This window comes from Bombina bombina, chromosome 1 (genome assembly GCF_027579735.1).
Source record: "Bombina bombina isolate aBomBom1 chromosome 1, aBomBom1.pri, whole genome shotgun sequence".
NCBI lineage: Eukaryota > Metazoa > Chordata > Amphibia > Anura > Bombinatoridae > Bombina > Bombina bombina.
Genome location: NC_069499.1, coordinates 74,286,708 through 74,314,240, shown reverse-complemented (window position 1 = coordinate 74,314,240; position 27,533 = coordinate 74,286,708). Strand labels below are relative to the sequence as shown.

The window sequence follows — 27,533 nt, the reverse complement described above, 5'->3', positions numbered from 1 at the left end:
GCGAGTGCTGGTATTACAAATATCACTTTAGAGAAAACGATATTTTGCACTCCTCTTGTAATCTGGCCCTATATAGGAATTTGTGCAATGCTCTGAGGTATCTGCACCAGCGTTCTACATCCACCAACCAACCATATGTAACAGCATAACTCAACACAAAGAAAAGACAAAGGAAAGAAAGAAAATTTGCACCACTCCATCCATTGTCATTTAACATATTGCCTTTCATATGCTTTTATTTTGCATTTAGGAATTGAAAGATTTAATCTACCTTTCCTATTATGAGCCGGGATAACGTAAAGATTTAGAAAGTATATATCCAGCAGATCACTAATTATGGGGTTGATCACAATCCTTTATAAAAAAATTATCTGATTGTCTAAAAAAATCCCCATTAAGGTCTATGGGGATCTATGCAGATAAATAATTTCAAAATCTTTTCTACAAGCTTCTGATTGACTCCTTAAAGGTACAGTAAAGTCAAAATTAAATGTTTATGATTCCAATTTTCTTCTTTTATCATATTTGCTTTGTTCCCTCAGTATCCTTTATTGAAGAGTAAAGCTAGGTAGGCTGATAGGAACTTAGGAGTGTGCAGGTGTCTTTAGCATTCTCATGGTAGCAACTATGTATAACATTGCTATAAACATTGTTGCAAACAATGCTGCCAGATGGCTAAAGACACATGCACGCTCCTGAGCTCACTTAGGATTTCTCCTTAACAAAATATACCAAGAAGATAACTAAGCAAAACTGATAATAGAAGTACTATAAGCTAATTAAGCAGAAGATGAACTACAGGAAGTCATCAGAGAGATAGGAGAACAATCCATAGACAGGCCAGGTGTCAGAACCAGAAGAGCTGTCCAAAACCAAGCGTCAGAGTTGGAGGATGAGGCAGTTCCAATAATCATTAGCCAGTAAATAAGTCAGTGGGTAGCTGCCACAAGGACAGGTAAGGAACAGGAATCCTTCAGTCTTCATATGAAATAGTAAAAGTACATAAGAAGCTAAACTAGCGCACTCATCTCCCATGCTAGAAGTCCAGAGAGCTGATCACACACTCAGGAGACAGGCTAAGCCAAAGCTCCTTTAGCACGGCCCCTGGTCCCCACATCAGCAGCCACTCAGCTTGTAGCCTGCCCGCAAGTTCCACCATCAGAAACAGCGCGGCTCACTGCTCGCTGCAACAACTAACGCCAGGTAAGTTTGACACGGCATCTGCTATGTCTCAGGCCACAAGTACATTGCAAACTTGTTTAAAACTTCAAGCTCTATCCAATACATTTAAGTTTCATTTTGACTTTACTATCCCTTTAATTATACCTATTATGCAATTGTTTGATGTGATGCCTCTGGAGAAAAGGTTCTTATATTCAGAAGATAAAGAACATCATTACTCCTACATGCAGGTGTATATTTTGATCTAGGACAGTTAGGCACTCCCATGCTGTACCAATTTTAATTCTATTGTATTTCAACGATCCCTAATAGTCTAGTGTGTGTGTGACCTTCTATTTATAATCTCTGGCTGTGACAATATGACATAAATATAAGCATCACAAAACTAAATACACAACTACCTAGATAGGTGAATATATTTCTAAAGGTTAAAATGGAAACAGTAAATTATTTATTTGTTGTTGACATATAGTCTGGCTCCTGGATAATGTGAATGTTAACTTAGAGGTCGCTGGATTTCAAACTACTCTTTGACCTCACTATTCACAGCAAACGGATCTATCTGAAATGTCAACACTAATCATTAGCACATTGCCCAAGCACGGATTGGCAGCCATCCAGGCCATTAAAGCTGCTTATACAAAGCTGTCTGTATTTTGTTGCCTCCATTATGACATAGTGTAGGACAAACATGTTGTAAATACTAATGAGCTTGTGCTATACACAGGGAACCTGCTTTGGATGAATCATGCCTGACCCAGTCCCAAATAAGGAACTTAACATGAATTTTAGGACACTTTGGGGTCACAATACTACAGTATCAGTTGTGCACAAATTAAAATCCCCCATTTGTGTACATTACATAGATGTAGTCAGATTACATCAGACTTGTTATTACACTTGATTTTAAGTGCACTTCACATTGCTTAAAGGGACATGTATAGTAAGTTTTCGACTTAATGTGTGCCCAATGACTTGTTTATATCAGCTGTCTAGTAGTAGATGTATTGGAAATTGCTCCACCAGGTATATTTTTGCAATATCTGTTTTCGTTTATTGTAGCCACAATCATAGTGAAAATCTCAATACCTAGGTATTGTGTTTGTGTATAGAGAGACTTACTCATTAGATAAGATACGGAGGGCTGCTCTTTCTGCACACTTAACAGTTCACCCAAAAAAATTCTCCCATTTAAATTGTTCTCAATTATCCCTTTTACCTGCTGGAGTGTATTAAATTGTTTACAAGTAGCTCCTTTACCCCTATTTTGGCCTTAGAAATAGCTGATTTAGCCTGTGGTATCCCAACCTATACTGAAAGTTTTGATACTGGAATCTCAGCTATTGAATAGCCTAAGTAAACACAGCCAGCAGAAGAAATTAAAGTGAAGGTAAAGTGAGAGCGGTCTTTTTCAAGTATTGTACTTTTACACATATGACATACAGAATCGCTAAGTTATTTTAAAAAAAATATTACTTATAATTATAATATTAGGCTTTGATTTTTCCCTACCATTCCGTTTAAAACTCCTCCTACAAGCCATTTCCTGATTTTACATATTGTGACGTATAGAGCAGTCCCACCTGCTCTATACGTGTCTACAATGCTCGTTCACGGCGAGTATACGATTTGCGCATGCGCATTAACACGGTTACGTCAACAATGCGCATGCGGTAATCCCGTCCTGTTGCAGTTTCTAAGAATAATAATGGTTACTACCCTCTCTGAAATACAAGTTTGTAACGCATGCGCAAAACGGGGCCGCGCTCGCCTTGCCAGTGTGAGCGAGAACAACAAACTCATGCGCATAGCATACAAGACAATGCTGACGTCAACTGACATTTTTTCAGAAGTTCAATAGTTCATGTTGTAGGGCGGGAATCTAGTAAATTGATACATAATAGATACAAATATATCATTTCGAATGTTTCCATATAGAATATTGCATAATTCGAATATTACATTTAAAGAAAAAGCATTAGAAATACTATTACAATCTAAATTCAAATTTTTCGAAAAGAATATTTTCGAATGTAATCGTAAAATTCGAAACCGAACATTCGAAAATCGAATGTTAGAATGTTATGTAAACATTCGAAATTCGATTCGAACGAACGAATGCGTTAAAATTTGTGCCGTTTTTCGAATGTTGCAAAACATTCGCCCATCCCTACCGCCGGGAATACCAGTGTGGGACCTAAACTTGCAATACCTTTTACATTTCTGTTTTAATCCCCCATTCTACCTCATTTATTATGTTTGCTCAGAGCATCTGGCAGAGGTACTGCAATAATAACTGGGTCTGGGCAGCATAACACCCCCAGTCCCCCCTAAAGCTGCCACTGATTCTGTGCTTCTGTAGATGTTTGCATGAATGATATCTAGAAACATTTCTATTTCATTTAGTGGGTATTTTTGAAGTGAAAGTAAAAACACACAATATAACGTAAGCATGACATCAGAAATAAAATATTTAGGTCTAGATTACAAGTGGAGCAGTATTTAGCGTTTTCGCTATAGTGCAAACTTAGCTGGGATTTTGCGCTAGTCAGATTGCACTTGTGTTACAAGTTGAAAGTAAACAGTTTTTTTCTTCAGCAGTAACCAAAATCATGTTTAAAGTCAAAATTCGAAAATCGCGATCGTGTTTCAGCATTCCCCCGTAGAAGTCAATGTCGAAAAAAAACACCATGACATATTCTAATTAGCACAAAACCCGACATGAAAATATGAATATTTCCCATTCCAATGTTCTTTACATAACGGAATATGCTCTATTTATTAATAAATAATTACAGGTATACCTCACTTTACAGCGCTTCACTTTACAGCGCTTCGCTAATACAGCGCTTTGTGGAGCTGAAGTTCAACCTCCAAGGATTATGAAACAGTGCTGTAATCATTGTGAGTTTGCGAGAAAAGTGACTGGCACCATTTTGTTATGCACAGTTCACTCTGTTTACAGCTTTACAGTGCAATCTGTGTGTCAGTGCTATAGTTTGGCAAATTTTACTACAGTAATTGTCACTATTTTACAAGTACAGTATTTATTGATTACTAATTGAATACTGTGCTGTGCTAGTGTTAAACTAAACCTAGCCCTATTGCACCCCTAATATATGTTAGTTCAAACATGTTTTCAAGTTTTTAAACACACTGGCAGGTGGAAAGAAAGCTCAAACTGTCTTGTTTCACTTTAAGGCGGTTTTAACTTTACAGCGGGGCTCCGGTCCCTAACCCGCTGTATGAGCGGGGTATACCTGTATTTCTACATATATCTGATGGGTTTTTTAAACAAATATATATTTATACCTATATATATAGGTATAGATATATACAGATATATATAGGAATATCTATTTATAAATACATAGAACATATTCTGCTATGTGCAGAACATTGGGATGTGACATATTTACAGTAAATACATAATTAAAACCTTTATTAAATATGAATAGAGCTTAAATATTAAAGTTTCATCTACTTATGGGGAAAAGGCTGCAAAACACTTATATACATGGCTATATATGTGTACATATATATTAATGTTTTTATATGTGTACATATGTCTGTAAATACATATATACACATATAAATACATATATATGTATATATATATATATATATATATATATATATATATATATACAGTATATATAGATACACACACACACACACACATATATATATATATATATATATATATATATATACATACATACATACATACATATACATGTTTAGACATGAATCTGTATTTATCTCTATGTTAAAGTACTTTTTCTAACACCCAAGAACTCATATTTTTGAGCCCTTATAACCTTTTAATGCAATATTTTTTACAAATAATTTTTAGTAGATAGTGTTATTATGAGTGTAACTGTACTCTGTATGTATTTTTGATGTGTTTTGTGACAGTTTTTTTTCTTCCGGAAAACAGTTAACCACTGCTCTGAGATTGCGGTAAGGATTCTAGCGTAAAATTACACGCAACTTGTAATATGAGTGCATTTAAAACGGAGCTCAAACAATTGCACAAAACCCTTGCAAAATTGGTTGCGCCTCACTTGTAATCTAGCCCATAATATTTATTTATTAGAAATCCAGATACATGATGTAGACAATTAAACATACATAACTTTGTTTAATGGCTTTAAAAAACTAACAATACTTACTTTTGCCATGTTGCTGTACTTTATATTTATCCTTTATGATTTCAGCAGCAGCTCACTAGAAGGTATAATATAAAAAAAAGTCTAGGCAGATCTGAATTAAAGTGAAATATTGTTATCTATTCCTATATTAAATGGAAAAAATAATATGATGTACACATGAACGAGCAATAATTAAAGGGACACTGAACCCAATTTTTTTCTTTTGTAATTCAGAAAGAGCATGCAATTTTAAGCAACTTTCTAATTTACTCCTGTTATCAATTTTTCTTCGTTCTCTTGCTATCATTATTTGAAAAAGAAGGCATCTAAGCTTTTTTTTGGTTTCAGTACTCTGGACAGCACTTTTTTATTGGTGGATTAATTTATCCACCAATCAGCAAGGACAACCCAGGTTGTTCACCAAAAATGGGCCGGCATCTAAACTTACATTCTTGCATTTCAAATAAAGATACCAAGAGAATGAAGAAAATTTGATAATAGGAGTAAATTAGAAAGTTACTTAAAATTTCATGCTCAATCTGAATCACGAAAGAAAAATTTGGGGTACAGTGTCCCTTTAACTAGCCATGTTAAAAACTACATGAAAACTAAAGCTGCAAAGCATGTGGCAGGGTTAGCAAAAAGGACCATTCTAGTAAAGAAATAAAAAGCTTTATTTTATTAGAGCAATGTATTTGTAAAAAAAATAGTATATTTCTCTGCTTCCCAGCATGCTATGAGCTACACATGAGGATGCAGCTGGTGATTGGAGCATACATACCTGCTGTTGGCTCCCCAGCTTATTGGTCCAGTGTGCGGTTTTGACTATGTTTTTAACAATTTAGCAGGGGACAAACACGTAGTAAAATAATATATTATTTTAAAGAAAATGCTCTAGAAAAATAGAAATTAATGTATACAGCATTTTCTTTTACAATATTATATCAACATTAAATCTCACAAAACTGTTTAAGTGCAACGGTATTTACTTTATCTAGTACAATATGTTTTTTATTTAATTATGTTTTTAATATTCTGTGTGTTTATTTTAGGTGCGTGTGGGGTAATGGTTGGATACCCTTTGGATACAGTGAAAGTAAGATCATAGTTTACATATTGTATAATTAGTAAAATGTGTTTGTTTTTGGCTTTTTCTCCAAGATTTTATCATGAAAGCACAGGAAGATAATGTAATAGGGACAGTAAACATACATTTTTATTCTTACACTAATTTAAAATGACACAGAACAAATCTGGCACACAAATCCCAATCTCAATGGGTTGCTGCATGGACAAAATTAGCCAAACAACAGAAAAGAGCAGTTACCTGCTCACTATTCCCATACTTGTGTGAAAAATGTCAGTTTAGTACTATAGGTTGACTAATGTATGTAAGCTCGCCTGCTCATGTCAATGCATTTGACAGTTTTCACAGCTAGATGGCATTTGTTCATGTGTGCTATATAGATAACATTGTGCTCACGTCCGTGGAGTAACTTATAATAGTGCACTGATTGGCTAAAATGCAAGTCTGTCAAAAGAACTGAAATAAGGGGCAGTCTGCAGAGGCTTAGATACAAGGTAATTACAGAGGTAAAAAGTGTATTAATATAACCATGTTAGTTATGCAAAACTGGGGAATGTGTAATAAAGGGATTATCTATCTTTTTAAACAATAACAATTCTGGAGTAGACTGTCCCTTTAATCTTGCCAGAGCGGAGAGCTAAGTGTTTTACCTTTCTTTTAAATACTGTGAGTTGTCAACATTTATCCAGAGGAAGAAATGTCATTAAAAAACAACAACTTTGCAGCAGAGCAAACAGGTCACAGCAGTAGTTAATATACAATTGTTTCGCCCACTTTTCGCCTCCCTAGAACACCCAACGTAAATTTCATATAAAAATGCACAAAGTGTCAAATAAAATATTATTCAATCTAATCTGTAAATTACAGGAGACTCTGCAGTTTCCACAATGTCCAAAAATATATATCTCCAATAAAAACTTTGGGGCCGATTTACCAAACGGTCAATCGGACCCAATGCAGCTGTTTCCACACGAGCCTTCAGGCTCGCTGGAACAGCAGTTAAGAAGCAGCGGTCTTAAGACCGCTGCTCCTTAACTGGTCCGCTGCCTCGAATACGATCGGGTTGATTGACACCCCCTGCTAGCGGCCGATTCACCGCAAATCTGCAGGGTGTGGCATTGCACAAGCAGTTCACTAGAACTGCTTGTGCAATGTTAAATGCAGACAGCGTATGCTGTCGGCATTCAGCAATGTTGGGCGGACATGATCCGCTCAGCGGATCATGATCGCCCGACATACAATGAATCGGCCCCTTTATGTTTGATTCCAAAAGTGGCATCCACAAGTCTAAAGCCACTATACAACAGATATGATCATGTCTCACAATAACTGGACTGCTGTTACTGAGACACTAGAATGACATTCCCTGAAGGTGATGATCAGAATACTTATAGTGTATTATGCATAATTATCAAGTGCTCAGTTTTACATAAATGTGCACTGCAGTGTGAACTCACGTCTGCTCTCTTTGGCCTAGATTTAGAGTTCGGCGGTAGCCGTCAAAACCAGCGTTAGAGGCTCCTAACGCTGGTTTTGGCCGCCCGCTGGTATTTGGAGTCAGTGATTAAAGGGTCTAACGCTCACTTTACAGCCGCGACTTTTCCATACCGCAGATCCCCCTACGCCATTTGCGTAGCCTATCTTTTCAATGGGATCTTCCTAACGCCGGTATTTAGAGTCGTTTCTGCAGTGAGCGTTAGAGCTCTAACGACAAGATTCCAGCCGCCTGAAAATAGCAGGAGTTAAGAGCTTTCTGGCTAACGCCGGTTTATAAAGCTCTTAACTACTGTACCCTAAAGTACACTAACACCCATAAACTACCTATGTACCCCTAAACCGAGGTCCCCCCACATCGCCGATACTCGATTAAAAATTTTAACCCCTAATCTGCCGACCGCCACCTACGTTATACTTATGTACCCCTAATCTGCTGCCCCTAACACCGCCGACCCCTGTATTATATCTATTAACCCCTAACTTGCCCCCCACAACGTCGCCGCAAGCTACTTAAAATAATTAACCCCTAATCTTCCGACCGCAAATCGCCGCCACCTACGTTATCCCTATGTACCCCTAATCTGCTACCCCTAACATCGCCGACCCCTATGTTATATTTATTAACCCCTAATCTGCCCCCCTCAACGTCGCCGACACCTACCTACACTTATTAACCCCTAATCTGCCGAGCGGACCTGAGCGCTACTATAATAAAGTTATTAACCCCTAATCCGCCTCACTAACCCTATCATAAATAGTATTAACCCCTAATCTGCCCTCCCTAACATCGCCGACACCTACCTTCAATTATTAACCCCTAATCTGCCGACCGGCGCTCACCGCTATTCTAATAAATGTATTAACCCCTAAAGCTAAGTCTAACCCTAACACTAACACCCCCCTAAGTTAAATATAATTTTTATCTAACGAAATAAATTAACTCTTATTAAATAAATAATTCCTATTTAAAGCTAAATACTTACCTGTAAAATACATCCTAATATAGCTACAATATAAATTATAATTATATTATAGCTATTTTAGGATTAATATTTATTTTACAGGCAACTTTGTAATTATTTTAACCAGGTACAATAGCTATTAAATAGTTAAGAACTATTTAATAGTTACCTAGTTAAAATAATAACAAATTTACCTGTAAAATAAATCCTAACCTAAGATATAATTAAACCTAACACTACCCTATCAATAAAATAATTAAATAAACTACCTACAATTACCTACAATTAACCTAACACTACACTATCAATAAATTAATTAAACACAATTGCTACAAATAAATAAAATTAAATAAACTATCTAAAGTACAAAAAATAAAAAAGAACTAAGTTACAGAAAATAATAAAATATTTACAAAGATAAGAAAAATATTACAACAATTTTAAACTAATTACACCTACTCTAAGCCCCCTAATAAAATAACAAAGCCCCCCAAAATAAAAAATTCCCTACCCTATTCTAAAATACAAATATTACAAGCTCTTTTACCTTACCAGCCCTGAACAGGGCCCTTTGCGGGGCATGCCCCAAGAATTTCAGCTCTTTTGCCTGTAAAAAAAAACATACAATACCCCCCCCCAACATTACAACCCACCACCCACATACCCCTAATCTAACCCAAACCCCCCTTAAATAAACCTAACACTACCCCCCTGATGATCTTCCTACCTTGTCTTCACCATGCCAGGTTCACCGATCCGTCCTGGCTCCAAGATCTTCATCCAACCCAAGCGGGGGCTAGACATCCACTGAAGAAGTCCAGAAGAGGGTCCAAAGTCTTCCTCCTATCCGGCAAGAAGAGGACATCCGGACCGGCAAACATCTTCTCCAAGCGGCATCTTCTATCTTCTTCCATCCGATGACGACCGGCTCCATCTTGAAGACCTCCAGCGCGGATCCATCCTCTTCTTCCGACGACTAGACGACGAATGACGGTTCCTTTAAGGGACGTCATCCAAGATGGCGTCCCTCGAATTCCGATTGGCTGATAGGATTCTATCAGCCAATCGGAATTAAGGTAGGAATTTTCTGATTGGCTGATGGAATCAGCCAATCAGAATATAGTTCAATCCGATTGGCTGATCCAATCAGCCAATCAGATTGAGCTCGCATTCTATTGGCTGTTCCGATCAGCCAATAGAATGCGAGCTCAATCTGATTGGCTGATTGGATCAGCCAATCGGATTGAACTATATTCTGATTGGCTGATTCCATCAGCCAATCAGAAAATTCCTACCTTAATTCCGATTGGCTGATAGAATCCTATCAGCCAATCGGAATTCGAGGGACGCCATCTTGGATGACGTCCCTTAAAGGAACCGTCATTCGTCGTCTAGTCGTCGGAAGAAGAGGATGGATCCGCGCTGGAGGTCTTCAAGATGGAGCCGGTCGTCATCGGATGGAAGAAGATAGAAGATGCCGCTTGGAGAAGATGTTTGCCGGTCCGGATGTCCTCTTCTTGCCGGATAGGAGGAAGACTTTGGACCCTCTTCTGGACTTCTTCAGTGGATGTCTAGCCCCCGCTTGGGTTGGATGAAGATCTTGGAGCCAGGACGGATCGGTGAACCTGGCATGGTGAAGACAAGGTAGGAAGATCATCAGGGGGGTAGTGTTAGGTTTATTTAAGGGGGGTTTGGGTTAGATTAGGGGTATGTGGGTGGTGGGTTGTAATGTTGGGGGGGGGGTATTGTATGTTTTTTTTTACAGGCAAAAGAGCTGAAATTCTTGGGGCATGCCCCGCAAAGGGCCCTGTTCAGGGCTGGTAAGGTAAAAGAGCTTGTAATATTTGTATTTTAGAATAGGGTAGGGAATTTTTTATTTTGGGGGGCTTTGTTATTTTATTAGGGGGCTTAGAGTAGGTGTAATTAGTTTAAAATTGTTGTAATATTTTTCTTATCTTTGTAAATATTTTATTATTTTCTGTAACTTAGTTCTTTTTTATTTTTTGTACTTTAGATAGTTTATTTAATATTATTTATTTGTAGCAATTGTGTTTAATTAATTTATTGATAGTGTAGTGTTAGGTTAATTGTAGGTAATTGTAGGTAGTTTATTTAATTATTTTATTGATAGGGTAGTGTTAGGTTTAATTATATCTTAGGTTAGGATTTATTTTACAGGTAAATTTGTTATTATTTTAACTAGGTAACTATTAAATAGTTCTTAACTATTTAATAGCTATTGTACCTGGTTAAAATAATTACAAAGTTGCCTGTAAAATAAATATTAATCCTAAAATAGCTATAATATAATTATAATTTATATTGTAGCTATATTAGGATTTATTTTACAGGTAAGTATTTAGCTTTAAATAGGAATAATTTATTTAATAAGAGTTAATTTATTTCGTTAGATAAAAATTATATTTAACTTAGGGGGGTGTTAGTGTTAGGGTTAGACTTAGCTTTAGGGGTTAATACATTTATTAGAATAGCGGTGAGCTCCGGTCGGCAGATTAGGGGTTAATAATTGAAGGTAGGTGTCGGCGATGTTAGGGAGGGCAGATTAGGGGTTAATACTATTTATGATAGGGTTAGTGAGGCGGATTAGGGGTTAATAACTTTATTATAGTAGCGCTCAGGTCCGCTCGGCAGATTAGGGGTTAATAAGTGTAGGCAGGTGTCGGCGACGTTGTGGGGGGCAGATTAGGGGTTAATAAATATAACATAGGGGTCGGCGATGTTAGGGCAGCAGATTAGGGGTACATAGGGATAACGTAGGTGGCGGCGGTTTACGGAGCGGCAGATTAGGGGTTAAAAGTGTAATGCAGGGGTCAGCGATAGCGGGGGCGGCAGATTAGGGGTTAATAAGTGTAAGGTTAGGGGTGTTTAGACTCGAGGTACATGTTAGAGTGTTAGGTGCAGACGTAGGAAGTGTTTCCCCATAGGAAACAATGGGGCTGCGTTAAGAGCTGAACGCTGCTTTTTTGCAGGTGTTAGGTTTTTTTTCAGCTCAAACAGCCCCATTGTTTCCTATGGGAGAATCGTGCACGAGCACGTTTTTGATGCCGGCCGCGTCCGTAAGCAACTCTGGTATCGAGAGTTGCATTTGCGGTAAATATGCTCTACGCTCCTTTTTTGGAGCCTAACGCAGCATTTGTTTGAACTCTCGATACCAGAGTTAAATTTATGGTGCGGCCAGAAAAAAACCCGCGGAGCGTTAACAGCCCTTTTACCGCCGAACTCCAAATCTAGGCCTTTCTGTGTAAATGGAAAAATACATTGGATTTTCACCTGGGTATTGTGTAAAAGTGGGGTTATTAATAGCAAAAATAAGAGGATTTGTCAATGAAAGAGAGACTGAAAACTGTCAGTTTTATTAAATTAAAGGGACAGTAAAGTAAAAAATAAACTTATATTGATTGGATAGAGCATGACACTTTAAACAACTTTCCAATTCACTTCTATTATCAGTTTGTCTTAGTTCCCTTTTTATCCTTTATTAAAGAGTAATCCTAGGTATGCTCAGGAACATGCACGTGTATCTACCCATATGGTTTATAGCAATATTATACATAGATAAAAACACTGCTGCCATAGACTGTTAAAGACACATGCACGCTCCTGAGCTTTATCAGCCTACCTAGGTCTACTCTTCAACAAAGCATATCAAGAGAACAACACAAATTTAATAATAGAAGTCAATTGGAAACTTGTTTAAATTCACATTTTCTATCTGAATCATGAATACTTGACTTTAGTGTCCCGTTAACAAAAGGACAATTTTAAATGCTTTTAGAGTTTTAAAACATTTTTTTTTTTTATTCAAATCTTTTGTAATGCAGTAGTTAATTTCAGATGCATATAGAAAACGTACTTTAAGTCACTTTATACCTCTTCATGCTAATATCTCTCCATTCTACAATAGGTACGAATTCAGACTCAGAGGAACTACAATGGTATTTGGCATTGCATATATTCAACCTACAAAGTGGAAAGGGTATGTACTTGGTTTTCCTATATCCTGTTAAATGGTTATCATTAAAGGATCTTCATAGTGAAAATAAATTACACACTCTCATTCGACCCAGCAAATCTATGTGTTTAACCCCTCCAATGGGGTTAAACACATAGCTAAAGTACAGTTCAGGCACCTCAGAGAAGTGCTGGTCCAGAGTGGAAACTGCTGCTGACCTAATCAGCAGCACTAGTCACATGACCCAGCTGAGCAGTACTTTAGCTATGTGTTATATCGCTGTGCGGGGTCGATAGTAATACATTTACATGCTCTAACAAAAGAAAGCAGGTATTTAATTCAATATAATAGCACGTTAACATTAACCTTCTGTCCTTCCCTTGTTTTACATAGCTATCCGGATTTTTCAAAGGAATGTCAGTGCCTATATCAACAGTATCTGTCAGCTCATCTATTGTTTTTGGCATGTACAGAAATTGCCTCTACAACTTATGCAAGTTAAAATATGGAACAACAAAAGTAAAACCATCAAAGTTTGATATTTTCCTCTCGGGGTACGCAGCTGGTGCAGCGCAGGTAATGCACTTTTTTTTTTACACTGTGATTTTTGTAAACTCTATAAAAATTAGATTCTGTTTTCCCTAGTTTATATATTAGGTTTTTTGTTATTCCAAAATATGAATTCTTAAATGGATATGAAACTGAAATTGTTTCTTTCATGATTCAGATAGAGCATGCAATTTAAAGAAACGTTCTAATTTACTCCTATTATACAATTTGTCTTCGTTCTCTTGGAATCTTAATTTGAAAAGCAAGAATGTACAACTTAGGAGCTGGCCCATTTTTGGTTTAACACCTGGGTAGCGCTTGCTGATTTGGTGGTTAACTGTAGCCACCAATCAGCAAGTACTACTCAGGGTGCTGAACCATAGCCACCAATCAGCATACGCTACCCAGGTGCTGAACCAAAAATGGGCTGGCTCCTAAGCTTACATTCTTGCTTTTTCAAATAAAGATACAAAGAGAACGAAGAAAAATTGCAACTAGGAGTAAATTAGAAAGTTGCTTACAATTGCCTGCTCTATCTGAATCATGAAATAAACAAATTGTAATTTAATTTATAATAAATATTTTTTTTCTTAGTTATGTTCCCTGCTACATATATTTTCATATTCTCTTTTCGAATGTATCATTAGATGCACTGCATTTTTTTTTAATACAATGATTTTGATAAAAACAAAAACACTTGACGCTATTTACCAGGCTAGAACTAACAATTCTATCCTGCAATGCAATTTAAGAATATATTAAAAAAAAAAAAAGTTAGATTATTGTGTTGTTTTTACTTTCAGACAACCAAAGTGTTGTTGAATAATAATAATAATCTCCTTTTTTCATTTGCAGTATTACAAAACATAATTTATGTAAGAACTTACCTGATAAATTCATTTCTTTCATATTAGCAAGAGTCCATGAGCTAGTGACGTATGGGATATACATTCCTACCAGGAGGGGCAAAGTTTCCCAAACCTCAAAATGCCTATAAATACACCCCTCACCACACCCACAATTCAGTTTAACGAATAGCCAAGAAGTGGGGTGATAAAAAAGTGCGAAAGCATATAAAATAAGGAATTGGAATAATTGTGCTTTATACAAAATCATAACCACCACAAAAAAAGGGCGGGCCTCATGGACTCTTGCTAATATGAAAGAAATGAATTTATCAGGTAAGTTCTTACATAAATTATGTTTTCTTTCATGTAATTAGCAAGCGTCCATGAGCTAGTGACGTATGGGATAATGATTACCCAAGATGTGGATCTTTCCACACAAGAGTCACTAGAGAGGGAGGGATAAAATAAAGACAGCCAATTCCTGCTGAAAATAATCCACACCCAAAATAAAGTTTAACGAAAAACATAAGCAGAAGATTCAAACTGAAACCGCTGCCTGAAGTACTTTTCTACCAAAAACTGCTTCAGAAGAAGAAAATACATCAAAATGGTAGAATTTAGTAAAAGTATGCAAAGAGGACCAAGTTGCTGCTTTGCAAATCTGATCAACCGAAGCTTCATTCCTAAATGCCCAGGAAGTAGAAACTGACCTAGTAGAATAAGTTGTAATTCTCTGAGGCGGAGTTTTACCCGACTCAACATAGGCAAGATGAATTAAAGATTTCAACCAAGATGCCAAAGAAATGGCAGAAGCTTTCTGGCCTTTTCTAGAACCGGAAAAGATAACAAATAGACTAGAAGTCTTTCGGAAAGATTTAGTAGCTTCAACATAATATTTCAAAGCTCTAACAACATCCAAAGAATGCAACGATTTCTCCTTAGAATTCTTAGGATTAGGACATAATGAAGGAACCACAATTTCTCTACTAATGTTGTTGGAATTCACAACTTTAGGTAAAAATTCAAAAGAAGTTCGCAACACCGCCTTATCCTGATGAAAAATCAGAAAAGGAGACTCACAAGAAAGAGCAGATAATTCAGAAACTCTTCTGGCAGAAGAGATGGCCAAAAGGAACAAAACTTTCCAAGAAAGTAATTTAATGTCCAATGAATGCATAGGTTCAAACGGAGGAGCTTGAAGAGCCCCCAGAACCAAATTCAAACTCCAAGGAGGAGAAATTGACTTAATGACAGGTTTTATACGAACCAAAGCTTGTACAAAACAATGAATATCAGGAAGAATAGCAATCTTTCTGTGAAAAAGAACAGAAAGAGCAGAGATTTGTCCTTTCAAGGAACTTGCGGACAAACCTTTATCTAAACCATCCTGAAGAAACTGTAAAATTCTCGGTATTCTAAAAGAATGCCAAGAAAAATGATGAGAAATACACCAAGAAATATAAGTCTTCCAGACTCTATAATATATCTCTCTAGATACAGATTTACGAGCCTGTAACATAGTATAAATCACAGAGTCAGAGAAACCTCTTTGACGAAGAATCAAGCGTTCAATCTCCATACCTTTAAATTTAAGGATTTCAGATCCTGATGGAAAAAAGGACCTTGTGACAGAAGGTCTGGTCTTAACGGAAGAGTCCACGGTTGGCAAGAGGCCATCCGGACAAGATCCGCATACCAAAACCTGTGAGGCCATGCCGGAGCTACCAGCAGAACAAACGAGCATTCCTTCAGAATCTTGGAGATTACTCTTGGAAGAAGAACTAGAGGCGGAAAGATATAGGCAGGATGATACTTCCAAGGAAGTGATAATGCATCCACTGCCTCCGCCTGAGGATCCCGGGATCTGGACAGATACCTGGGAAGTTTCTTGTTTAGATGGGACGCCATCAAATCTATTTCTGGAAGTTCCCACATTTGAACAATCTGAAGAAATACCTCTGGGTGAAGAGACCATTCGCCCGGATGCAACGTTTGGCGACTGAGATAATCCGCTTCCCAATTGTCTACACCTGGGATATGAACCGCAGAGATTAGACAGGAGCTGGATTCTGCCCAAACCAAAATTCGAGATACTTCTTTCATAGCCAGAGGACTGTGAGTTCCTCCTTGATGATTGATGTATGCCACAGTTGTGACATTTTCTGTCTGAAAACAAATGAACGATTCTCTCTTCAGAAGAGGCCAAAACTGAAGAGCTCTGAAAATTGCACGGAGTTCCAAAATATTGATCGGTAATCTCACCTCCTGAGATTCCCAAACTCCTTGTGCCGTCAGAGATCCCCACACAGCTCCCCAACCTGTGAGACTTGCATCTGTTGAAATTACAGTCCAGGTCGGAAGCACAAAAGAAGCCCCCTGAATTAAACGATGGTGATCTGTCCACCACGTTAGAGAGTGTCGAACAATCGGTTTTAAAGATATTAATTGAGATATCTTTGTGTAATCCTTGGACCATTGATTCAGCATACAAAGCTGAAGAGGTCGCATGTGAAAACGAGCAAAGGGGATCGCGTCCGATGCAGCAGTCATAAGACCTAGAATTTCCATGCATAAGGCTACCGAAGGGAATGATTGTGACTGAAGGTTTCGACAAGCTGCAATCATTTTTAGACGTCTCTTGTCTGTTAAAGACAGAGTCATGGACACTGAATCTATCTGGAAACCCAGAAAGGTTACCCTTGTCTGAGGAATCAATGAACTTTTTGGTAAATTGATCCTCCAACCATGATCTTGAAGAAACAACACAAGTCGATTCGTATGAAATTCTGCTAAATGTAAAGACTGAGCAAGTACCAAGATATCGTCCAAATAAGGAAATACCACAATACCCTGTTCTCTGATTACAGACAGAAGGGCACCGAGAACCTTTGTAAAAATTCTTGGAGCTGTAGCTAGGCCAAACGGCAGAGCCACAAACTGGTAATGCTTGTCCAGAAAAGAGAATCTCAGGAACCGATAATGATCTGGATGAATCGGAATATGCAGATATGCATCCTGTAAATCTATTGTGGACATATAATTCCCTTGCTGAACAAAAGGCAAGATAGTCCTTACAGTTACCATCTTGAACGTTGGTATCCTTACATAACGATTCAATATTTTTAGATCCAGAACTGGTCTGAAGGAATTCTCCTTCTTTGGTACAATGAAGAGATTTGAATAAAACCCCATCCCCTGTTCCTGAACTGGAACTGGCATAATTACTCCAGTCAACTCTAGATCTGAAACACAATTCAGAAATGCTTGAGCTTTTACTGGATTTACTGGGACACGGGAAAGAAAAAATCTCTTTGCAGGAGGTCTCATCTTGAAACCAATTCTGTACCCTTCTGAAACAATGTTCTGAATCCAAAGATTGTGAACAGAATTGATCCAAATTTCTTTGAAAAAACGTAACCTGCCCCCTACCAGCTGAGCTGGAATGAGGGCCGCACCTTCATGTGGACTTAGAAGCAGGCTTTGCCTTTCTGGCTGGCTTGGATTTATTCCAGATTGGAGATGGTTTCCAAACTGAAACTGCTCCTGAGGATGAAGGATCAGACTTTTGTTCTTTGTTGAAACGAAAGGAACGAAAACGATTATTAGCCCTGTTTTGACCTTTAGATTTTTTATCCTGTGGTAAAAAAGTTCCTTTCCCACCAGTAACAGTTGAAATAATAGAATCCAACTGAGAACCAAATAATTTGTTACCCTGGAAAGAAATGGAAAGTAGAGTTGATTTAGAAGCCATATCAGCATTCCAAGTCTTAAGCCATAAAGCTCTTCTAGCTAAAATAGCTAGAGACATAAACCTGACATCAACTCTGATAATATCAAAGATGGCATCACAGATAAAATTATTAGCATGCTGAAGAAGAATAATAATATCATGAGAATCATGATGTGTTACTTGTTGCGCTAAAGTTTCCAACCAAAAAGTTGAAGCTGCAGCAACATCAGCCAAAGATATAGCAGGTCTAAGAAGATTACCTGAACACAGATAAGCTTTTCTTAGAAAGGATTCAATTTTCCTATCTAAAGGATCCTTAAACGAAGTACCATCTGACGTAGGAATAGTAGTACGTTTAGCAAGGGTAGAAATAGCCCCATCAACTTTAGGGATTTTGTCCCAAAATTCTAATCTGTCAGACGGCACAGGATATAATTGCTTAAAACGTTTAGAAGGAGTAAATGAATTACCCAATTTATCCCATTCTTTGGAAATTACTGCAGAAATAGCATTAGGAACAGGAAAAACTTCTGGAATAACCACAGGAGATTTAAATACCTTATCCAAACGTTTAGAATTAGTATCAAGAGGACCAGAATCCTCTATTTATAAAGCAATTAGAACTTCTTTAAGTAAAGAACGAATAAATTCCATTTTAAATAAATATGAAGATTTATCAACATCAACCTCTGAGACAGAATCCTCTGAACCAGAAGAGTCATCAGAATCAGAATGATGATGTTCATTTAAAAATTCATCTGTAGGGAGAGAAGTTTTAAAGGATTTTTTACGTTTACTAGAAGGAGAAATAACAGACATAGCCTTCTTTATGGATTCAGAAACAAAATCTCTTATGTTATCAGGAACATTCTGCACCTTAGATGTTGAAGGAACTGCAACAGGCAATGGTACTTTACTAAAGGAAATATTATCTGCATTAACAAGTTTGTCATGACAATCAATACAAACAACAGCTGGAGGAATAGCTACCAAAAGTTTACAGCAGATACACTTAGCTTTGGTAGATCCAGCACTAGACAGCGATTTTCCTGTAGTATCTTCTGACTCAGATGCAACGTGAGACATCTTGCAATATGTAAGAGAAAAAACAACATATATAAAGCAAAATTGATCAAATTCCTTAAATGACAGTTTCAGGAATGGGAAAAAATGCCAAAGAACAAGCTTCTAGCAACCAGAAGCAATGAAAAATGAGACTTAAATAATGTGGAGACAAAAGCGACGCCCATATTTTTTAGCGCCAAATAAGACGCCCACATTATTTGGCGCCTAAATGCTTTTGGCGCCAAAAATGACGCCACATCCGGAACGCCGACATTTTTGGCGCAAAATAACGTCAAAAAATGACGCAACTTCCGGCGACACGTATGACGCCGGAAACGGAAAAGACTTTTTGCGCCAAAAAAGTCCGCGCCAAGAATGACGCAATAAAATTAAGCATTTTCAGCCCCCGCGAGCCTAACAGCCCACAGGGAAAAAGAGTCAAATTTTTGAAGGTAAGAAAAAATGATTAAATCAAATGCATTATCCCAAATATGAAACTGACTGTCTGAAAAATAAGGAAAGTTGAACATTCTGAGTCAAGGCAAATAAATGTTTGAATACATATATTTAGAACTTTATAAACAAAGTGCCCAACCATAGCTTAGAGTGTCACAGAAAATAAGATTTACTTACCCCAGGACACTCATCTACATGTTTGTAGAAAGCCAAACCAGTACTGAAACGAGAATCAGCAGAGGTAATGGTATATATAAGAGTATATCGTCGATCTGAAAAGGGAGGTAAGAGATGAATCTCTACGACCGATAACAGAGAACCTATGAAATAGACCCCGTAGAAGGAGATCACTGCATTCAAATAGGCAATACTCTCCTCACATCCCTCTGACATTCACTGCACGCTGAGAGGAAAACCGGGCTCCAACTTGCTGCGGAGCGCATATCAACGTAGAATCTAGCACAAACTTACTTCACCACCTCCATCGGAGGCAAAGTTTGTAAAACTGAATTGTGGGTGTGGTGAGGGGTGTATTTATAGGCATTTTGAGGTTTGGGAAACTTTGCCCCTCCTGGTAGGAATGTATATCCCATACGTCACTAGCTCATGGACTCTTGCTAATTACATGAAAGAAAATATGAATCATTGTCTTTTTTTTTTTTTATTTAAGGCCTTAGTATCATCTCCTGCTGACATGGCCAAAGTCCGTCTTCAAACCCAAACAAAAGCACACAGTTCTATATCATGTTCTTTGGTGGCCAGGCCAAAGTACTCAGGTCCTATCCACTGCCTGATGACAATTGTTAAAGAGGAAGGATTTCTTGGACTATACAGGGGCTTGTGTGCTTTAATGTTCAGAGACTGCCACTCGTTTGCAACATATTTCTTATCATACGCTGTTCTTCGGGAATGGTTTGTGCCAGAGGAACCAAGTAAGTCAGGTATGGGACTTACTGGAACTATATTGCTTTCGCTGGCTTCAAAGCTATTAATTGCAGTCATATCTAGCAGCCACAGGGTTAAAAAAAATGTTTCTTGCTTGACTATATTTTTCCAGCAATTGCTTTTTATGTTGTAAATAAAATTACCTTGTCCTGGACTAATCCTAATAGAAATATCTGTCTTTAATCAAACCAGTATATTTATATTTAACACAGATGTGTGACCTGTAATCAAGATAATAATTAACACAGATGTGTGACCTGTAGTCGAGATAATAATATTCTCCATTGAATAATCCTCTAGTGACCACTTGAGACATCATTTATTTAATTAAAATTCATAGACAATTTGCAATTTATGTTCAAAATGGAAAACTAGAGCCTTTGTCTATTGAGCGAAGTTGTCCTTGAGTATCGAACTAAGTCCTGTACAAATGATAATCACCTTACCACGCACTCAACTAAAACAAATGTAAGAGGCTTTAGCAAGATTTTTATATTTATTTATTTATTTATTTATAAAAAATATTTTACCAGGAAGGATACATTGAGATTTCTCTCGTTTTCAAGTATGTCCTGGGATTTCAAGTATGTCCTGGGAAGTGCTTGAAATGTACTTACAAAAATCAGATATTGAGCCGGAAATATAGATTAAATAAGGTATATAGAAGAGTGATATATTTTAGTGCACAGAACTAGAATATATACTGTATATAGCTATATTTTGTTGGATATAAATGTTTTAAATAGCATTTAGTCCTAACCCTATATCATAAGTGTTCCAAAAATTTTCTAAAATACTGCGCACCCAAGACACAATGGCCGAGATTACGAGTGGAGCGCAAAATTGCGCTTTCGCAATTGCGATATTTGGTACAATAAAATTCTTCATTCAAGTCACCTTCATTCACACGGTCTAGCTTAAAGTGAATATAAACTTTTTTTTTTTAAATACATTTTTATTGTGCATCCAGCATACAAAAAGATAGTGCAATAACATCCATAGTTCAATTACATAAATCTAATATACAGTTGTCACATGTATTATTACAACAGAATGAACCAATGGAGATCATACATTAGATGCCTTTCCTTACATGGTTATACATATGACATTAAAACAAAGAGGAACATCAATAAAAGCTAACGAAAACAAACAAAAAATAAAAGAAAAAAAAACTGACACAAAAAAGAAAAAAACTGCTGGTTAGCTCTCAGGGGTTAATTATCCCGCTATCTGACCCTTGGAGCATAAATTTCTGTCTCACATACTCGTCCCACATCAACTGTAACTGAACATACATATTTATACATTTGATCTTAATGTAGTGATATTCCTCCAGTCTTACAATGTCACTACATTTGTGTACCCACTGCGCTATGGTAGGGACCTCTCGTGACTTCCACTTCTGTGCCATTAAGATTTTCATACCACTGCTCAGAATGTGTAGCATCTTTCTTTGTGCTGTTGTGAACCTGCTAGGGGTGCAGAGGAAAATCCATAACTTGGGGTCAGTTGGTAGTTCTCTACCCATTACCTTGGAGGCTTCTGCTGCTATCTTTTCCCATACTGGGGCTATATTGGTGCAGGACCACCATATGTGTGACATAGTCCCCCTGTCTAGACCACAACGCCAACATGTTGTACTTTGTGTGTTGAAGAGTTTATGTACCCTGAGAGGGGTCATGTACCATCTATGTAATATTTTTAAGTTTAGTTCTATGATGTTGGCTGAAACTGAGGACTTTGGGATATTATGTAGGATGGTGTTAATCTCCCTATAGCTGATGTCAATGCCTAGTTCCGCATTCCATCTCTCCAGATAGTAGGGTATATGTCCTGGGGGTTGTATTTGTAGTAATTTATATATTAGGGATAGTGAGTGATGTATTGGTTTCGCTGAGGAGCACATTATCTCAAATTGTGTCTTGAGTCTAATCAGGTTTTTCCTGTCCCCATGTTTAAAGATGTACGAAGTGCATTGGTGATGGAACAGCCAGTTTTTAAAGATCAGAAGACCCCCTTCTATTAATTCCCCTCTTGTGTGCAGTTTAGTCTCGTTCCCCAACTGAAACACCTGCACCGTTCTGTTTGTCATGTCCGGGGCATGAAATGGTAAACCCACCCCTGGGGCAAACTCTTTATTTTCCAATAATGGTGTCAGAGGGGAGCTGGTAGAAGAGATGTGTGGGAATTTCATTAGTACCCTATCCCAGATCCTGAAAGTTTCAGTACACGTCAGGCTAAATTTATTATCCCTGATCCGCCCCCCTGGGGTAAGCCAGCATTGTGCCCCTAGGTGTTTTATATTTGCAACTTCATGTTCGATTTGAACCCACCTTTTATTTTGGTAGTTATATGACCAATCTAAAATCCTCTGTAGGTGGATGGCATATCTGTATTTGACTAGGTCTGGTACCCCAAGTCCCCCGCTCAGGAGTGGTGTACACATGATATTTGTATTTATTCGGGCGCTTTTCTTATCCCATACAAATTCTAATATTTTTGATTGCAGTGAGGGGAGGAAGTGAAGTGGTAGGTTAATAGGTAGAGCCTGTAGTACATATAGAATTCGTGGTAGTACGTTCATTTTGAAAATATTTATTCTTCCTAACCAGGATGTATGTAGAGATCTCCAAGAGGAGAGATCAGCTATAATCTTACGCTGCAAAGGGATGTAATTAATTTGAAAGAGGTCGTGGATGTTCGCGAGGTAAATCCCTAAATATTTTATGTATTTATCCTGCCATTTGAAGGGGCAAATTTGTTTCAGCTGTATAAGTTTTGTCTGGGGAAAAGAGATATTAAGTATCTCTGATTTTGACTGGTTGATTAAGAAGTTTGACGCGGACTGGAATTCTCTCAGATGGTGCATTATTAAAGGTATCAAGTCTATTGGGTTTGTGAGGGTGAATAATATGTCATCCGCATATAGCATTATTTTGTAATCGGACTCCCTAATTCTGCCTCTTTCAATATTTGTGTCATTTCTAATTTTTACCGCTAAGGCTTCTACTACACAGGCAAATAGCAGTGGAGACAGGGGGCACCCCTGTCTCGTACCATTACTTATCTGGAAGGGCTTAGACAATATGCCGTTCACTCGGACCTGTGCGGTGGGGGAGTGATATAGGGTCATAATTTTTGCTATAAATGAGGTCCCCATACCGAACTTTCCCAGGACTGCCTCCAGGAATCTCCACCGGACGCGGTCGAAAGCTTTCTCCGCGTCCGTGGAGATCAGAACCAGCGGCACGCCCCCTGACACTGCGTGATCTATCAAATCCACTGCCCTCACTGTATTGTCTCTTGCCTCTCTGTTTATCACAAATCCCACCTGGTCCTTGTCAATTATCCGGGGTATAATGGAGTTTAATCTATTGGATAACAATTTGGCATAGATCTTGATATCATTGTTGAGTAGCGAGATAGATCTGAAGTTCTCTACTCTATCTGTTTTTTTACCTGGCTTAGGCAGTACAACTATGTGCGCTTTCAATGATTCATCTAGGGGGGGGTTATGTTCTGCTATATGCTGGAACAAATTAAGCAGGTGTGGGGTAAGGGTGTCTACGTATTTTTTATAGTAGTATATTGTGAAGCCGTCTGGGCCTGGGGCTTTCTCATTTGGGAAGTCTTTGATAAAAAATTTTATTTCATTTATCGTGAAGGGTTCATTTAATTGTGCCCTATCTTCCTCCTCTATTTCTGGCAGGTTTAAGCTATCTAAAAATGTGTCTATTCCGTCTAGGGAGTGTTCCTGCAGATTGTATAGTTTCTCATAGTATGTGCGGAACGCCTCAGCAATTTTTTCGGAAGATGTATGTTCTTTCCCGTTCGTGTCATTGATTTTTAAAATATGTGTCTTGTTAATTCTACGCCTCAATTTCCTCGCAAATAGTTTGCTGCATTTATTATTCCCTTCATAGTTCTGCTGTTTAAGCTTGAGAGCTATAGTTTTGCACTCTTTATCAATTTTACCATGTAGCTTGTTCTTACATTCCACTAAAAGTTCCAATATATTAGCATCCCCTGGGTTTTTTTTATGTTCTTTTTCTAAGTCTTCTATCTTGTATAATATCGAATCATAATAGGTTCTCTGCTGCTTTAGTTGATGTGCCCTAACGCTCATGAGCTCTCCTCTCATAACTGCTTTGTGCGCCTCCCAGCAGTATCTAGTGTCCACTTCGCTATTTGAGTTAGTCTGGAAGTAGCAGTTTAGTGCCTTCTCTATTCTCTCTGAATATATCGGATCATCTAATATTCTGTCGTCTAGTATCCATAAATATTCAGTTCTATCCCTAGTATCCCACCTCAAACTGCAACTCACCGCTGAGTGGTCTGTCCACGACACTGGGAGAATCTGGCAGCTTCTGACTAGCGCTAGACTGGTGACATCTGTGAGGATATAGTCAATCCTCGAGAATCTAGTGTGAGGGTGGGAGTAGAATGTATAGTCTCTCTCGGTCCTATGTAAAATCCTCCATGTATCGTGTAATGTAAGCTCTCTGAGGCATGACTTGAGTTTAGAAATAATTGCGTGTGTAGTGGATGAGGTGCCCGTGGAGTTGTCTATTGTGGGGTCTAGTGTGCAATTTAGATCGCCGCATACTATCAGGGAGCCCTTAACGACCTCCAGTATTGTGTTGGTCAAAGTTTTGAAAAAGGTTCCTTGTGCTGCGTTCGGGGCATATACGTTGACCAACGTTATTTGTTTATGACACAATGTGCCCACCAGAATGAGAAATCTGCCCTGCTTGTCTTTTATGACTTTATGTGTCTGGAATGGTATACCCCTTTTAAATAATATGCCTACGCCTCCTTTTTTTGTGTTATTGGATGCGTAATAAGATTCCCCGAATTTATATTTGAACGTACCAGGTTCTCTATTTTGTAGGAAATGTGTCTCCTGTAGGAAGATCACCTCCCCCTTCTTTTCTTTAAAGTCTCTTATGGCTAAGTTCCTTTTGAACGGGCTGTTAAGACCCTTGGCGTTAATTGTGAGGAAGTTTATCCCCCTATGTTTGTCTACAGTCCCCATAAGTGTGCAAGAAAGCCCCAGCTAGTGTGTACGTGCATTGTGTCGGGTCTGGCCCCCTGAGTGTTGTGCCCCCTTTTCCTGTCTGATTTAAAGAAGAGTAGTGTGTCAAACCATGCAGTCTTTCATAACATTTCAACATAGAAAAACAAACAAACCATGTCACAGTATTATAACATAACTTAACTAAAAAAAAAAAAAAACCCAAAATAATGAGTAAAAGTCTCATCATTGTTAAATTAAGGGGAATGCATTAACAACATCATTACCCTACTTTAATAATAGAAAGTTCAACCTTGAAGTGGGCGCACAGTCTATAAAGTCCAAAGTTGACATGCACTCTGCCTTTTCCCAGTATCACCCGGCTATGTTTGGGGGGGAACAGTGTGGAAAGTACATATATTTATATTTATATTTTTAAGTATCAAAACGATCTCACCCAATGCTGATCAACTTCATGTCTCCTGCGTGGTGGAGGCTGATGCCTCCGGGGAGTGTGCTTGCCTTTGTCTGTCTTTTCGACGTTTGTTGGTGTGTACCACCTGCCAGCGAGGTTTTCTATGTAGCTGCATAGATTCTGTGTTTTCATCATCTGACCTACACCCCGGGGCATTAAATTCCGGGGGGATGTTAAAAGTTACATTGAGTCCCTTAGCAAGATCCTCAATGTCATGTGGTTCCTTGTAGGTGAAGACGTGCCCCCCATGGGAGGCAATCAAGCTGAAGGGGTAACCCCATCTGTATTTTATCTTCTTTTCTCTGAGTACCCTAGTGATGAAAGCAATCTCTCTCCTTCTTTGCAGGGTATTAGGACACAGATCCAAGAAGATTTGAAGTTCATGGTCTAGATAAGTGATATCCCTCATTTGGCGGGCTAGGGTCCAAACTTCCTCTTTGTCTTTATATCTAAGAAAATGTAATATCACATCCCTAGGTGGGGCTTTATCTGGCGGTGGAGATCTGAGGGCCCTATGGACCCTGTCAAGTTCCACTTCTTCTGCTTGTTGGTCTTTTTTCAGATGGCGAAAGAGTTGTTGTACATATTCCTCCAGCTCCTCATTAGCAACTTTCTCTGGGATCCCACGAATCCGCAGATTATTCCTGCGGTTTCGGTTGTCTAAATCGTCCATTTTGTCTTGAAGAGTTGAGATCCTAGTTTCGGATATATTGGCCTGTGTTGTAAGGGAGCCAGTTATGTTAGACAGAGTGTCCTGTGTCTCCTCCAGGTCTTCTACCCTATATATGTCCGAGATTTCTTTTCTTATAGATGTGAGTTCTGATTTTATTAAGCTTTTTAGTGAGTCAAAGTCGGACTTAGAGGGCAAGTTGGCTATATCGGCTTTAAGTTGGGTCATCAGATCCAGTGGGGCTGTTTGCTGGTGAGCTGTATCTTGTGGGATCGGGGTATGTCCCCCCATGTCCTTCTGCTCCATACTAGATGTGTCATTAGTGCTAAAGAAATTGCTGACAGATATGGGGAGGGAGGCCTGTTGCTTGTTGTTTTTATCCAACTTATTGCCCTTTCTAGATGCCATATCTGAGTGGTTTTTTGTGAGTTCGCCTTATGTATTTTTTATTTTTTTTTCCCCCTTTTGTTATATATAAGCACTTGTCAGTCAGACCAAAGCGAGTTAGGGCAGGATTATGAAGATATGAGCATGCATGCGACTATTACTTGTTCATGTGATGACCATAGTGTGCTGAGATATAGGAGATATGTTTCTCTCTCTTATGCAGCCAGTTCCTCAATTAATGCATTATGTGTGCATCAACCAGTGACGTGCAGTGAGGTCAGAGGCTGGTGAGGCACTAGATATGATACGCCGGAGAAACACATGTACAGAGGGACGCAAGTACCCCCAACAGATCAGGTTTATATGATAGCTGAACCAGTGCACAGGTGACATAATCAGGTGATGGGTGAGAGCAAGTTAGTAACCACTGAGTTACTGATCAGCTGATTACTTCACCTGTGCACTGATTCAGCTATAATGAAAACCTGGCCTGTTGGGGGTACTTGAGGACCATTGTTGAGAAACACTGCACTAAA

At 38.2% G+C, this 27,533-nt stretch overlaps 1 protein-coding gene across 5 annotated transcripts in view; it reads left to right on the top strand.

Annotated features, from left to right (window-relative positions):
• The window catches only part of SLC25A47 (solute carrier family 25 member 47), a 144,517-nt gene that overhangs the window by 105,027 nt on the left and 11,957 nt on the right, over positions 1 to 27,533 (top strand). For 4 of the 5 annotated variants that reach the window (XM_053697456.1, XM_053697453.1, XM_053697454.1 and 1 more), the window contains 4 exons: positions 6,389 to 6,432; positions 12,808 to 12,879; positions 13,249 to 13,431; positions 20,174 to 20,444. In XM_053697456.1, coding sequence (XP_053553431.1) covers positions 6,389 to 6,432; positions 12,808 to 12,879; positions 13,249 to 13,431; positions 20,174 to 20,444 — 570 coding nt within the window. The remainder of the gene's footprint in view (positions 1 to 6,388; positions 6,433 to 12,807; positions 12,880 to 13,248; positions 13,432 to 20,173; positions 20,445 to 27,533) is intronic. The other variant, XM_053697455.1, reaches the window with a different exon arrangement.